Source organism: Trachurus trachurus (assembly GCF_905171665.1).
Source record: "Trachurus trachurus genome assembly, chromosome: 12".
Classification (NCBI taxonomy): domain Eukaryota; kingdom Metazoa; phylum Chordata; class Actinopteri; order Carangiformes; family Carangidae; genus Trachurus; species Trachurus trachurus.
In genome coordinates, this window is record NC_139908.1 from 10,183,558 (window position 1) to 10,199,136 (window position 15,579).

General features: G+C 40.7%; 1 protein-coding gene across 1 annotated transcript in view; it reads right to left on the reverse strand.

The window, feature by feature from the left end:
* Positions 1-1,128: 1,128 nt before the first annotated feature.
* Positions 1,129-15,579, reverse strand: part of cwc27 (CWC27 spliceosome associated cyclophilin) — a 34,012-nt gene continuing 19,561 nt past the window's right edge. Inside the window, exons 12-14 of the mRNA XM_083983307.1 lie at positions 11,054-11,166; positions 10,775-10,884; positions 1,129-1,829 (exon numbers count right to left, since the gene is read on the reverse strand). Of these exons, the coding sequence (XP_083839433.1) occupies positions 1,667-1,829; positions 10,775-10,884; positions 11,054-11,166 (386 nt within the window). The 3' untranslated portion in view covers positions 1,129-1,666. The remainder of the gene's footprint in view (positions 1,830-10,774; positions 10,885-11,053; positions 11,167-15,579) is intronic.

Here is a 15,579-nt window from a genome sequence, read left to right on the forward strand (position 1 = left end):
TACAAGCTCTGACTGCTCCAGTGGCGACCTGAGGAGGACAGTGAGGCGGATACAGCTAAAAAAAAAAAAAAAAGAGAGAAAGTGGTTAGGCCATCTCTGGTTTTCATCTCAGCATTAAGGGAATAGTTTTGGGGGAAAAAACACTTATTTGCTTTTTTAAGTCTAAGAGAGGTCCAAAGTATGAAGATATTGTCAGACGGTGCCCGGGCCACAGGAGACACCGATACTAAACCGGTCTTTATTAAGGTTTAAACTCTGCGAAGAACGTGGCTCATTAAAGTCACAGTGCAGTCACTATTTCTTATTCATTTCAAGCTGGATGATGATTTAATCAGATGTTGGTTATTTTTGTGCTTCCGCAGCAAATGAGGAGTCATGTGCTTATTCAGCCTCTTCAGGAGAGTTACTGTAGGTAGGAAGACTGACACTGACACACGCTCTTATCTGTCTATTGAATATGAATCCACAACCAGCAGCTGGTTAGCTTAGCTTTAGCATTAAGACTGGAGAAAAGGGGAAACAACTAAAGGTAAAGAAATATATCGCACATTTACTAATGTTTTACAACTCACTTGATCTACTGTAGTAAAAATTGTGGGTATGAAATGGGATGTCCTCATATTTGAGTTGCACTAGGTTGTTCATTAATGCCCTTTTTCATAACGTTGTCCATTGACTGAGCTGACGAAGAGCCAAACACTCGAAACGTTGTCCTTGTCTTTTCATCATGTAATCCTCTAATAAATTACTTAACATTTTGGGAGAATACAGTGTGGCGAGTTTGCTCCTTTTTCATAATGTTGCCATCCTGTTGCTCTTTTATTTATTTTTTTTAATTTCTGTGTTTTGGCGCATCGCCTTAACATAGACATTGATGACAGAGAAATTCAGACAGTGGATGCAGGAGCACTTTATGTCTGACAGTGAAGCTAACGGAAATTTGTATTGCTCATCATGATATGATTTGAAAGTTATTGTTGATGAATTCTAGTCGATGATAATATAAAACAGACAACTTCAGTTTTAAGAGGGGCAGGCAAAGTTTTTCTTTTGCATAAATAACCAATGTTTTATATAAAAAGTTATTGCAGTCTTTGCTTTCTTTTAAGTCCATGTGCGCATGTCCATGTAAGTCATTCCTTTATAATTATTTAGAATAAATAATCAGATTGATGATTGAACAAGTGTAGCCTACCTAATAAAGTCAGTGAGTTAAAACAAAAAATACAACCGAGTCAGATGCTTCTGTCTTTTTAACAAATGTAATTTATTTTAAGTCTAACGCTCACATTTAAGCTCTAGACAACAGAAACGACTGCTATAAAAAAGTTAACAGCATTACATAGAATCGAATCACGACTTGAACCGTCACCATGACCACCGTCTTAATCCTGATGAGTAACTGAGCGCGCGCTGCGTGCAGCTGTTGCAGGGGAAGAAGCCTTTCCATCACAGATTACAGGGATGGTATGCGCTCAGGTCAGCTTCCTCAATCCAGATGTTGGAGCCAGGAGACTGTTCGACAAAAGCTGCGTTTTTTTTTTTTTTTTGTTGTTTCTTTTTTCTTTTTTTGAAGTGGTGGAAAAGCGGACAGGCGGGATGCTGTATGACCAGTTCTTCTTCTATCACGTGGCTTGGGCAGGACCTGACCTCCGACCCCGCGACCTCACCTCTTGGCCTTCTTCTCCTTCATGATCTTCTTGCTCTCCTCTCTCCTCCGTTTATTGACGGGGTTGCGCGGGTCGTAGATCTCAAACGTGTCCTCGTCCTGCATGTTGGCATCCTTGACTTTTCTGGTTTGCTCATCAAACTGCAGAACATGGCCCATCCTAAATCAGACGGAGAGAAGGGTGGAGAGAGTTCAAAGAACCGCGGCAGTCAGAGCATCCACTAAATCACATGCTGTGCACAACTTTTATCTAGAGAGGGGACTGCTCTCTTTCAGCCTCGAGTCTGATTACATTATTATTACCCTCTAAAACCGGGACAAACTGGGATTTGAAGAGACCACTTCTGTAATTCTGCAACTGACAAATATAGTAAAAATGACAAACTTCATCTCTATGGTTTCAAAAAAATGATGAGAATGATGAAGCTGAAGATGGAAACAAAACATTACAAATGAGAAGAACAGGCAGAAAACGACAGACAGTAAAATAACCCTAACCCGCAGAGATGAAAACACAACATTAAACATTGTAGGGGACTGGGTAAATGTTGTATACTGTGGGTACTGGGAATGTTATGGAGAGATTTAGAGCTGAAAGCTAAGACGGAGCCCAAAGACTGATGCATTTTAAGGAAGCAGTAATTATCAACACAAAATTCAAATTTATTCTAGATAATAAAATGAATTTCTCCTGTGTCTTGAGTTTGAGTTTTTCCACATGTAACAACATAAACTTTAATTAAGTTTTTTAACGATCTGCCATCAGTTCAAGCAGCGACCTCCTCTCTGCTTTGCAGGTGCCACTGTGTTTGTTTTGTTTAGCTTTCATGCTGTGATTTCAGAGACACTTGTAATACCTGCCTGCAAATTATTCATAATGCTAATGGAAAAGAAATTATTATGTTATGAGTGTTTGAATGCCACACAGTGGAACAACCTGTAAACACAACATCTGACATCACTTTGCAAAGATGTTATGACGCACGTGTTCGCAAAACAGCTGCTCATTTACACACCCAGCAGACGTGGAGAAACATCAGCATTCACTCATGTCGTGTTTCTGTTTAATAACCAACATAAATCCAATATCCCCTCTTCTTTTTGGTCTCAACCAGTGTGTAAAACTAAAAATAAATTAAATAAGCTAAAAGAGGCTAAAATACTACAGAACTGTATCTTTAAAGGGATAGTTAAACATTTTGGCGAATTGGCCCATTGCCATAATCTCTATAGTCTTAGCAGCCAGCCAGCACCTTTAATTGTCAGTGCAAGTTATTTGTAGAACGGCAGAGCAGAGCCGCGAGCTGCTCAGAGCTACGCTACGGAGGCTAATGGGATTTCTTGGTTTCCCTCATCAAACTCATCAAATACACAATCCAACAACTCTAAAACGCTCTGGTGGACAAGTTGTGACCTGCACATTCACCACGCTATGAGATAATAACGGATCGTTACAAGACAGAGTTGTTTTCGAGGTAAATGCAGAGACTGCTTGCCGAAAAACTGCCCCCGATGAAAACGCGCATCAGCGGTTTTGCATGGATTTACCTCTAAAACAACTCTGTCTCGTATCATTCTGTTATTATCTCATAGCGTGGTGAATGTGCAGGTCACAACTTGTCCACCAGAGCGTTTTGGAGTTGTTGGATTGTGTATTTGATGAGTTTGATGAGGGAAACCAAGAAATCCTATTAGCAGCAAAATAGCTTGCACTGATAAATAAAGGTAACAATTACGAACCTACTGCTATGACTATAGGGATTATGGCAATGGGCCAATTTGCCAAAATGTTGAACTGTCCCTTTAACTGTACAACACAGTCATATGATGCATAAAAATATCGATCACTGGAGCTTTAAATCACTCATGACAGGCTGCAAAGATGGAGGTTGGGAAAAGAAAAAAAAAACATACACAGCTTGTCCTTTTGGACTGAACCCTAAATATTTCCAAAATATTGTGTATTGCTGTCAGTGGGGAGCCAATATACGGGCCGTGTTAAGCCCGGGTCACACCGAGTGTTTTGAACTCAGGTTTTAAGCCCTGTTGGAATTTAAAGACACGACACGGGGGCGTCCAGACAAAATGGTCAAAACATGATTTTGAGTCTGGTTTGGGGGAATAAAACGTCTTTATTAATACTGGACCTCATACTGTAGCAAAAAAAGAGAGAATGATTTCTCTCACTATAAATGAGATATAGTATTATAGGAGAGACATTTTAGCAGTTAAAAAACTCTGAGTGAAAGCCTCAGTCCCCAGAGAACAGACGGTCATGTGTCTTTCATTTCCCCAGTCACTTTCTGTTCCCCCAAAGAGAGATTAAAGAATCAGGACATTCCTCACAGGAGATATCAGTGTCAGGCACTTCACAGATACAACACACTTTCTCCCACTGACAGGATTTCTTCAGCTGCTGCATCAACGGCTCTCTGATAATCGAAACAACAATCAATTGCAAGACTAAATCAATTGCAAGGAGGATCCTTTTTTTTTTTTAACAACTGGAGGCTTTTGTCTCATACGTCCAAGCGCTGCTGAGTGGAAAAATCAAGAATCTGAAATAAGTGAAAGATGTTGGATTCTGTTGTGGACAGGAAAAAAACGTTTTGGCCCTGATAGCAGCGTGGCGGCTCTGGGGATGGCAAAGTCCCTCAGTCTGTTTTTCTGTCTGTCCGTCCACCGCTTCCCTCCTCCAGGCTCAAATACCTTAACAACCGTGTGATGGAATACCATGATAATTTGTACAGACATTCATGTTCCCCCGAGGATGAATCACAATGAGTTTGTTGATCCCCTGTTGATTTTTTTTTTCTTTTTTCTCCAGTGCTACTTTGAGGTTGACATTTATGGTTTCAGAGTGAAATGCCTCAAAAACTATTGGATGGATCGTTGTGAAATTTGATACAGACATTCATGTCCCTGTCAGGATTGAGCTGTAACGGTCCTGACTCTTGACTGAGCTCCGTCATCAAGTCACGATGTCAGTTTGTCTGATACTTGTGTGAGTTTCCAAAACCGACAATCTGACAACAACAAAGGGTTAGGAGTTTAGGAGTTTCCTATTATTATAAACATTATATTTTACTCTAATATAATACCTGTGGTTATATGGTGATGCAAATTGACTGTTTTAATTACACTGTACTTGTAAAAGCTCAACTGGAGACCACAGTAGAGTTGCAACACATCAGTTTCATGCTTTGTACTGAAATTATGAAAAATGTAATCATCACTAAAGTAAATTAAAGTGAATTAAATTCTTGTTTGTTTCATTACACGACAACGGTTTGCTTTCTCCAACCGACTGCAACACTATGATGGTCTTCAAGAGAGGCCTCCACCTTTATCTTCACATAAACACATTTGAATCCTGTGGTTAAAAAACACATCACACTTGTTTTTTCCCCTCTATAACCTGGACCTTAGTCTTGTTTTAATACATTAAGTTAAAGGTGAGACTTTTTTTTTAATTTAACCCCCCTCCTGTTGTCCTTCTGGGTCAAATTGACCCAATCTGTTCCCTTCCTCCATCCTTCCTCCTTTCCTTCCCTTTTTCCTTTCCTTCTTTCCTTCCTTCCCTTTGTCCTAATTTCTTCTTCCTTCCTCTTTTGATACAATTGACCTGATCTGTTCCCTCCTTCCAACTTTATTTCCATCCTTTTCCCCTTCCTTCTTTCCTCCCTTCTTGCTTCTTCCTCCCTTGAACAAATGTTTCCTCCCTCCCTCCATCTTTCTTTCTTTCTTTCCTTTTTCCCTTTCTTCTTTCCACAATCCTTTTCCCCTCCCTTCCTTCTTTCCCTTCATCCTTACTTCTTCCTTCCTTTTTGACCCAATTGACCCAATCTGTTCCCTCCCTCTTTCTATCTCTCCTTCCTTTTCCCCTTCCTCTTTCCTCCCATCTCCCAACCAAAAACCACAGAAGAACCGAAGGAAAGTTCTCCAAAGACGCTGGAACAACCTTCTGCCAAGTAGGCTACCTGAAGTCCTGAGGACGAGTGGAGCTGATGACGTGAAGGCGAAGGATGGATACGGCAAATAGGAGTTTGATTCATAAATAATAAAAGAGACGTTTCGTTTAGTAGCTGAAACTTTTGCACACAGGACTGGACGTTAGTTCAGTTGGATCTCGAGTGAAAGTCTTTAAAACCTTCCCGTTATCACTGATCAGCAGCTCTTTCTTATCAGCTGGACAGAATAAATGCAACCGTGTGCTGCATTAGTGTGTGTGTGTGTGTGTGTGTGTGTGTGTGTGTGTGCGTGTGTGCGCAGACTGTAGCACCGGTGTGTTTCTAACTGGCTGCACTAAATACACAAACTTCACTTTCACTATTGTACATTTCAAAGTTAATATGTTGCGTTTGATGCATGCAGGAAGTGTCTACTCCTGAGTGGACTGTTAGTATGTGTGTGTGTGTGTGTGTGTGTGTGTGTGTGTGTGTGTGAGGTCGGCACTCTCTCCCGTGTTCATTTGAAATCGGCAGGAGTTGTGACAGCTCATCTAAAATGTCATGGCTAAGACTCTGGCGGACCCTGAGGACTCCTGCTGTGTGAGCGCGGGGCCGCCTCTATATAATTCGTCTAGCAGTCTCGGTGATGACAGTCGGCCGGCCGTCGTACAGCTCCGAGAGACGTGATGTGGAAAAACTCGGTCCTCCTTATCAAAACCACCACCACCGCCGCCGTCGCTGCTGCTGCTGCTGCTGCTGCTGCAGGGCGAGACGAGGCTGCAGGAGCTGAGCTGCTCCTCTGTTTATTAATTCATTTATTTGCACTGAAGCGGTGGTGGGGTGGAGATTAACCCTCCTGCTGTGCTGTCCTTCTGGGTCAAGGAAGGAAAGAAGGAAGTTAGGAAGGAAGAAAGTTAGGAAGGAAGGAAAGAAAGGAAAGAAAGCTTTCTTGGTGTTCTGTGTTCCTCTATTCTGAATGAGGAGATGTAAGTCTGTGTTTTCAATGTTGTCCCCCTGTTGTCCATGTGGCTACTGGGCGGCGGTGTGTGTGCGTTGCCTCTGTGCGTCCATGTGTTGTTCTATGTCTTGGGTTTCTCCTGTATTTTACTGTGATCTGTATTTTTCTGTAAACTGTATTTTATTGTGATTGTATTGTGAGTTTTATGTTGGGACTACAGATGGAAATTAGCCCTAGTGGCTAAATCTGGTACAACCATCTCTTCTATGTTCTGGATTAATGGTATTGTACATTGTCCCGTAATAATAAACTAAACTAAACTAAACCTTTTAGATTCTCTGCTCCGAGTACATGGAACAGTTTGCAGTCAGAGCTCAAACTCCAAAGTCTGGTCTCTCTGAATGTATTCAAGTCCATGATAAATTCCATCACATCCAGGCTTCAGGAGTGCAAATGTTTTAATTGAGTGCAAATGTTTGACTAATCTTGTAAATTATTTTAACTAATTTTAAAAATTCAATTTTGTTTTTTGTTTTGTTTGTTCGTTTGTTTTATGTTTTTAATTAATGTGACTGTTGAAACTATGTGCTGTCATTCTTGGCCAGGTCTCTCTTGCAAAAGAGATCTTGGATCTCAATGGGACAAACCTGGTTAAATAAAGGTTATAATAATAATAAAAGACAAAGGGATAGAAGGAAGGAAGGAAGGAAGGAAGGATGAAGGGAAAGAAGGAAGGACAAAGGTTAGAGTAAAGAAGGAAGGGAAAAGGGAAGGAAAGAAAGATGTAGGGAGGGAACAGACCAGGTCAACTGGATCAAAAGAGGAGGGAAGAAGACGTGAGGACGAAAGGAAGGAAGGAAGGAAGGAAGTTAGGAAGAAAGGGAGGAAGGAAGGAAGAACAAAGGGATAGAAGGAAGGAAGGACGAAGGGAAAGAAAGAAGGAAGGAAGGCAGGAAGGACAAAGGGAAAGAAGGAAGGACAAAGGTTGGAGGAAAGAAGGAAGGGAAAAAGGAAGGAAAGATAGATGGAGGGAGGGAGCAGATTGGGTCAAAAAAGAAGGAAGAAGTAAGGACAAAGGGAAGGAAGGAAGGAAGGAAAGAAGTAAGGGGAAAAGGATTGTGGAAAGAAGGAAGGGAGAAAGAAAGGAAGGAAAGAAGGAAGAGATGGAGGAAGTGAACAGATTGGGTCAGTTTGACCCAGAAGGACAACAGGAGGGTTAAGGAGTTCAGGAGGGGATGGATGGATGGATGGATGGATGGATGGATGGATGGATGGATGGATGGATGGATGGATGGATGGATGGATGGATGGATGGATGGATGGATGGATGGATGGATGGATGGATGGATGGATGGATGGATGGATGGATGGATGGATGGATGGAGCAGCAGCAGCAACAGCATCAACTCGGCAGTGTTGGCGGCAGCAGCAGCGGCGGCGGCGGGTCTTTGCGTTGAGAGTGTGAGGTTGTGTGTAGTGTGTTAGCAGAGACCGAGAAGAGGAGGAGGAGGAGGAGGAGGAGGAGGAGAAGAAGGGGGCTGCTGCTGCTGCTGAAGAGAGAGGGAGAGAGTCAGAATGTGTAGACACAGACACAGATGGAATAGTTTACCTCCTCTGGCCCAGACTTGACTTCTAATGTCTGACCTGTTGTAACCCACATTCTGTTCACAGCGCTCCTAGAGTGGCACAGACTTCCCACTGGTGTTTTTCTAGGACTGCTATGCTACTGCCCCTCCCTCACTCCCTCCCTCCCTCCCTCCTCGCCACCATACCTGGCGGGGGAGGAGAGGAGGGCACAGTGAGGTGTCTACGGCCTCCAAACACCAGCCAAGGAAGGCCTCTCTCTCTCTCTCTCTCTCTCTCAAATTCATTAGGGCGCCCCTCCCTCCCTCCCTCCACACACACACACAGACACACAGACTTACACTTCAAGGGGGCTTCTCGACTCGAGACTAATAGCAACTACAGATTTTGTTATTCTAAAATCTCGCGCACACACACACACACACACACACACACACACACACACACACACACACACACACACACACACACACACACACACACACACACACACACACAGACACTTTGCTCAAATTCAAACACATGGTATTCATTTCAAACCCTCACTCTGTGTAGTTAGACTTTGAGATCTTTGGTGAAAAACAGAATATGAGAGGAAAACACAGCGTCAGGGCTGATTTCCTGATGGCCAATCTGGTGGCTGCGGGTTGAAAATCCCAACTTGACACATGCGCACACACACACACACACACATTCACAATATGCGCACAACTTGAACTTTCACACACATCTATCGGAGCCCGAAGCGAGGTCTGTGGATCCGAGACAAAAAGGTCAACACAGCTTCATCCATCCCAGCGCAGAGGAGGAGAGGAGGAGAGGAGAGAGGCCGACCGACCGCTCACTGTCTCATTTGCGCTGCTCGTACTGTTCAAATAATAATAATAATAATAATAATAATAATAAAAAAAAGCTTCTTTCACAATCTCTTACAGTCCAGTGTGTCAATAGAATAACACAACGTAAACCAGCAGAGGCTAATGAAAAAGGCCTTTCTGTGCCAACTTGTCATGCTTGCAGTTCTCCGTCCATAAAACAATGCGTTTGCCAAAAGTGCTTCTTGAACTCTCCAGGAGCAGTCGGGGCTCTGGTGTGCTCACATGCTGCTACTAATATATGAATTATTTTATTAGCCATTTTATTCTAGTCTTTGCTGATCCAGTATTCTTTCTACTCTGAGGCAGAAGAATTTATACGTTGTAGGTTTATCATAAAATAAACATTTAAAAAAAAAAACTAAAAAAAAACAGGCTGCAGTTCAGGTCGTATAAGATCAAAGGAGCTGTGGTTGTGAGTTTTGTTAACGCTACATGGCAAGCGTTAGCATTAGGAGCTCTTTTATTTGCCAGTCCTGTGAAAAGTTTTAATTGTTGTAGCATTTATAAGACTAGATGTTATAATACGTCCTCTGAACTGTGCTACTTGTTGCTACAGTGACTCGGTATCGGAAAATGACGTGAAAGCCGACGCTAGCCAGTTAGCATGCTAGCTTCAGTTCAAGGAAAACAGGAAATAGAAATAAAAACAAAACAAATGAGAGCCTTTCCACCTATGGAAACAGGCCTTTTTTATAAGATAGTAAACTTGCAATATTTCCTCTGGATTGGTAGGTAAAGCTGCAAGCTGATGTAGCAGTAGCAAATCTTACAAATAGCACTTTTAGCAGCTACACTACTGTATGTCAGATAAAAAAGACAAAAACTGGACCCTACACTTCCCATAATGCAACTCCCCCACAGACCTAGTTTTTAACAGACACACAGCTGTTTATTAGCTACATCTTGCTAAAATAAGTGTAACAGTCGTCTCTGAAAGTGAAATAAGTGAAAGTTATCAGCATCAGTTTGTGTATAAACTGAACAAATATGATAATTTTGACATTTACTCGACTAATATATGCAGTTTTACACAGAACAAAGCACGACTCTGTTACTCTGTGACCGTTTCGACAACAGTTTCTGGAAGACAGCTTCAGAGAAAAAGTCAGAAAAAGTTATAAAATCTGACCGACGGCTTCACTTTAACATAATAAAAAGCCAGCGTGTTGTGTGTGTGTGCGTTGTGTGTGTGTGTGTGTGTGTGTGTTGTATTGCTTCAGCTACCAAACCCAACAAGCCACCGGTTAAGCAAAACATTGGCAAGCATTGACTGGACTGAAAGTATTTACAGTAGAAATGACTCTCATTGTGCTGCCATGTCCATTCAGAGTCAAGATTTCTAGAAACAGTTTTAACTACAGACTGACAGGGAGCGTTTTGGAGGCAGATACAGATGAATATGTGGGAGCTGAAAACATCTGATAACACATAATATATCATTATTAATGTATTTAACCAAAATAGACAGAAGATTTAATGCTTATTTCTTGTTTCTTATGATCTCTTATGAGTAATATCCTTGTTGTGGTGTGAATAACTGTATTGAAAATATTGTAATTGGTGTTTAAATTAGGTGAATGATCCTTTTCTCTTACTTATTGTCATGGTTGGACTCTTTATCATCAGACACACTTGACAATGACTCCACTGTGACAGATGAAGCCAACAAAATGTTTAAAAAAAAAAAGGGGCTAAAATCGACTGATTTAGCTGAAACGATATCGGGCTCACTGACCATCCTTTGTCGTCGTCCTCTGCCAGCTCCTCCACGTCGTCCTCCTCCTCTGGAGCCTCGGTGATGGCTGACGACAGCTTGGACTTGAAGCGATTGAGGAGGGCCATCGTCTATTTAGGCAGAAAAAAAAGAAAGAAAGAAAGAAAGAAAGAAAGAAAGAAAGAAAGAAAGAAGATCGGACGTCATTGGAACAAGCAGCGTATAATTAACTGTGACAGCATCTCCAATCAGCCTGTTGAAATGAGTTCAGTCAATAATGACCTCGGGTCGCGTCCTTACCTGTTCTTCTCTGCTCGAGCCTTTCTTCAGCTTCTTTTTCCTCATGTCCTCGTACTTCTTTCGTCCCTCCAGGTACTCGGTCACCGCCTCGTTGGTCGGCTTTTTATCATCCTCTGGAGAGACAAGAGAGACATCACTGCTGATCAATATTAACTCTTCATTTACTTCATATAAATACTAGAGAGCTCAGAGCTATGCTGTCAGGCCTGGTAGGTATATTGTCAAGGGTTTGTAAATGGTGTTTATTGACAATTAAAAGACAAAATTTGAGGATATTAACATTATAAGACAATCTGCCTGTGGTAATAAAAAGTTATGCATCCTTAAAGTGATTGTATTTTGAAATATTTCATTGTAAAAAGGTAAAACTATTCAGAAAAACTTTGTTCTTAAATACATTATTTCAGCATGATTACTGTTACTGTTATTTTTACTATTGATGACTTATTTTTGAATTCCAGAGGTGCCATATTTTATTAGATGTGCAGTTTTTGTTACCTACCGAATTAAAAGTAAGGCTTCTTTCCACAAGCACGCAGCCTTTCACAATACAAGTGACTTAGAAACAACAACATGAAAACATCTTGTGTGATGTAACGGGAGAAGAAATACCACCGTTTCATATCTTCTGTGACATTCGACAAATGGTTCCCCCCCCCAAAAAATGGGCCAAACATGATCAGAGGGAAAAGATAAAAGGAAGTGAAGCTTGTCAAGATGTGACAGTTGCTGCCGTACATGATCTGAGAACATGATAATAGGAAAGGTGAAAAGATGAGGCGGCACAGGGGCAGTCCTCTCATCTCGGATTGACATGCTCTGCGTGAATCCATACTTCTGCCAACCTTCACAAAGATGTAGTGGCCTGAAGCCCCAGCCTAGTAACCCGTCACTTTATCTTACTCAGAGATGACCTACATTACGGCGGCTGCTACCTTTTACCCAAACCTTATGTAACCGATCGCTCCCCAAGACCCCCTTTAATCCTGAGCGGAGACAGGACACACAAGCACATGTGAACCCGCTTTTGGAAAAACAGTGAAACTGCTCTTAATGAAATATCAGCAGGAGTTGGAGGTGAGATAATACAAACATATGTTCATGATTTTTCTTATTTTTTGGGAGAAATAAGCGGATATTATGGAAGAAGAACTGCAATAATTAGATAATCAATAGAAAAACTGATCAATTGAAGACTTAATCCAACTATTTTGTCTATTTTGAACAAAAACTGCAACTTTTCTTCACTTTACTTTGCAAAAACTGCAAAAACTACCCCTTTTCTGTTTCATATCAATTCATTTTTGCTGTATTGCCATTTCAAAATATACATTACCTCAAGGTCAACACCTTATTTTGTTGGTATGGAGGGAAACCGAACAGCTCCCATGAGGAACAAGAACTTGGCGATCTTATTTATATCTGAATAAAAACTTTCTGTTCAAGGTTTCTGCCTCTTAAAAGTACATTTTTTCTGTTTCCACTGTCGCCAAGTGCTTCCTCACAGAGGGAATTGTTTGGCCTCAGCAATCAATGTTATACAGAGTGTGTTGTAGACTTGCTCTATTGAGCTTTGACTCGACTTGGAAGTGTTTTATTATAATATTTGGACAAAATTTCACCTCTCAAATATATGTTCTTCATAATCTGCGATAGTAAACGCAATATATTTCAATTAATTGGGAAAACAATCAGCAGGAAGTGATAACTAGAGAATGCATTTCCTGAAGGAAATACGGGTGAATGCTGAAAGCTGGAAGCTGAATGAGTTGAATAAATTGTTGAAACTATGCTGAATTAAGTTAAGAAACTGCTGAAGAAATCTTGTAATCTTTCATCTTTAGTATGAAATGGTTTGAAATTACTTGAATTGTTGAAGATCAGTATGAAGAAATTGAAAGTCTGAAGTCTACTCAGATTTACTTAAAACTGACAGTTTGAAAATATTTTTGAACCATTACTAATGTAGATTAAACAATATCTGAATAGTAAAAGTAGAAGATGAAAGATGGAGGATGTATGAAATGGGTGCTAATTAGCCTACTTGAATTAGTGAAGAATAGTATGAATGAATTGAAAGGTTCAAGTGCACTCAGATTTATTTAAAACAGTTTGAAAACATTTTTTGAACCATATAGATGAAACAATATCTGAAGTGTAAAAGTAGAATAATATAGAAGTAGTTACAATCCGTTAAAGGGCAGAATAACTAAAAATAACTACAACATATCTGAAGGGTAAAAGTTAAACATGTTAATAAAAAGTTTGAGGAAAATGTAGAAATCCTGCATATTTATAGTTTAACAGTTCTTATTTATATCTGAATAAAAACTTTCTGTTCAAGGTTTCTGCCTCTTAAAAGTACATTTCTTCTGTTTCCACTGTCGCCAAGTGCTTCCTCACAGAGGGAATTGTTTGGCCTCAGCAATCAATGTTATACAGAGTGTGTTGTAGACTTGCTCTATTGAGCTTTGACTCGACTTGGAAGTGTTTTATTATAATATTTGGACACAATTTCACCTCTCAAATATATGTTCTTCATAATCTGCGATAGTAAACGCAATATTTTTCAATTAATTGGGAAAACAATCAGCAGGATTAAGTGATAATAAAGTTTTATGCGTGGGCCGAAGGCTGGAGTGAGGTCTAATGCAGCAGACTGGTGTTAGACATGAAGAGGTCTGACCTGTGTGTTATTAAACGCAGACAGACAGAGAGCAGTTTTACAGTCACAGGACAGAAACAGTGAGCACAGTCTGCTGGCTGCTGCAGCACCGCCGTCTTTCCACAACAAAATGTGATGTCACACTCGCCTGCTGCCCCCCCTCCCTCCCTTCCCCTCTTTGGGGGGTTGGAGGGTGAGGCGGGGTCAGCGTCACCTTAGCCAGCCACCTCCGACTGGACTCTCTGACACATTCAGGCCGCTCAAAATAAATGATGTAAGAGAGAAAACAACTGGAGTTCAACTGCTTGTTATTTAGCCAGAGCAGAGTGCGATGTTATGAGTTTCTGTTAATGTGTGTTTATTTACACAGCCCCTTTATCATTAGCTCACGCTGCGAACAGATAAAGTGCTGAACAAGATCGACTAATAAAGACTAAATTACAGAAGAAACATAACGACATAAAACACAAGGTGGGGGGGGGGGGGGGCGAGGAAAATAAATCCTAAGACACAGAAAAGCCTGTTGGAGAGACATAACAAACCTGAACTGACCCGCGGTCACGCAGCCAGCGGAGAAAAAACTAGACACTGGACAAAAATAAAACTTAAAATAAAACAGGATTAGACAGAAAAACATAATATTAAATAATTAAAACATTAAAAAACAGGTCATGTGTCACTATGTTACATAAACGTGAATTAATCTTTTATTATTGCAACAGTGCTGTGGTGTTGAATAAATTAACCTCACAATAATAAAAGCACAGACACTTAGATATTAAAAGATTAGTTTGACATTTTACTGTGTTTATTTTACATTCTTGCTGATTATTTGATGAAATGATAAGACACCAGTTACGCCTCACCTCGCCTTCAGACGGGCAACAGGGGGAACCGGTTACCCAGTCTGTCTACAAGTAAACAAAAACATCAACATCCTGTTTATTCATACTTTTATATAAAACCTTATTTAAACCTGCAGGAACCAGGAACATTTCGAGGAACTATGAGAATTTCAACCACAGGAACTAGGGTCTAATTTTAGATCTACCCCCTAAAGACAGTCCATGGTTGGAGGGTAATACTTTCCAAAGGTTCAGGAACTTAAGAGGATGTGGCCTTAAAGGGATAGTTCAACATTTTGGCAAATTGGCCCAATGGCGGAGCAGAGCCGCGAGCTGCTCGGAGCTATGACTTATGGGATTTCTTGGTTTCCTTCATCAAACTCATCAAATACACAATCCAACAACTCCCAAACGCTCTGGTGGACAAGTTGTGACCTGCACATTCACCACGCTATGAGATAATAACAGAACGTTACGAGACAGAGTTGTTTTAGAGGTAAATTCATGCAAAACAGCTGATGCATTTGCCTCTAAAACAACTCTGTCTCATAACGTCCCGTTATTATTTCATAGCGTGGTGAATGTGCAGGTCACAACTTGTCCACAATAACGTTTTGGAGTTGTTGGATTGTGTATTTGATGATTTTGATGAAGGAAACCAAGAAATCCCATGAGCCTCCGTAGCGTAGCTCTGAGCAGCTCGCGGCTCTGCTCCGCCGTTCTAAAAACAGCTTGCACCGACAATTAAAGGTAACGAACCTACTGCTATGACTATAGGGATTATGGCAATGGGCTAATTTACCAAAATGTTGAACTATGCCTTTAAAGTTAAACACACCTCAACCTAACAAGACTTTTGATTAAATCTTAAGAAAAGCTATTTCAACAGAGAAATTTAAATATTAAATGTTGAGTTATTTATGGTTCTTCCAGTGGGAGAGGAAATCTACTGTAATATTTGACAGAAGTCACAGTTTCTCGTCAAGAAAAAAAAAAAGTTGTTTTTTGTATCTTGG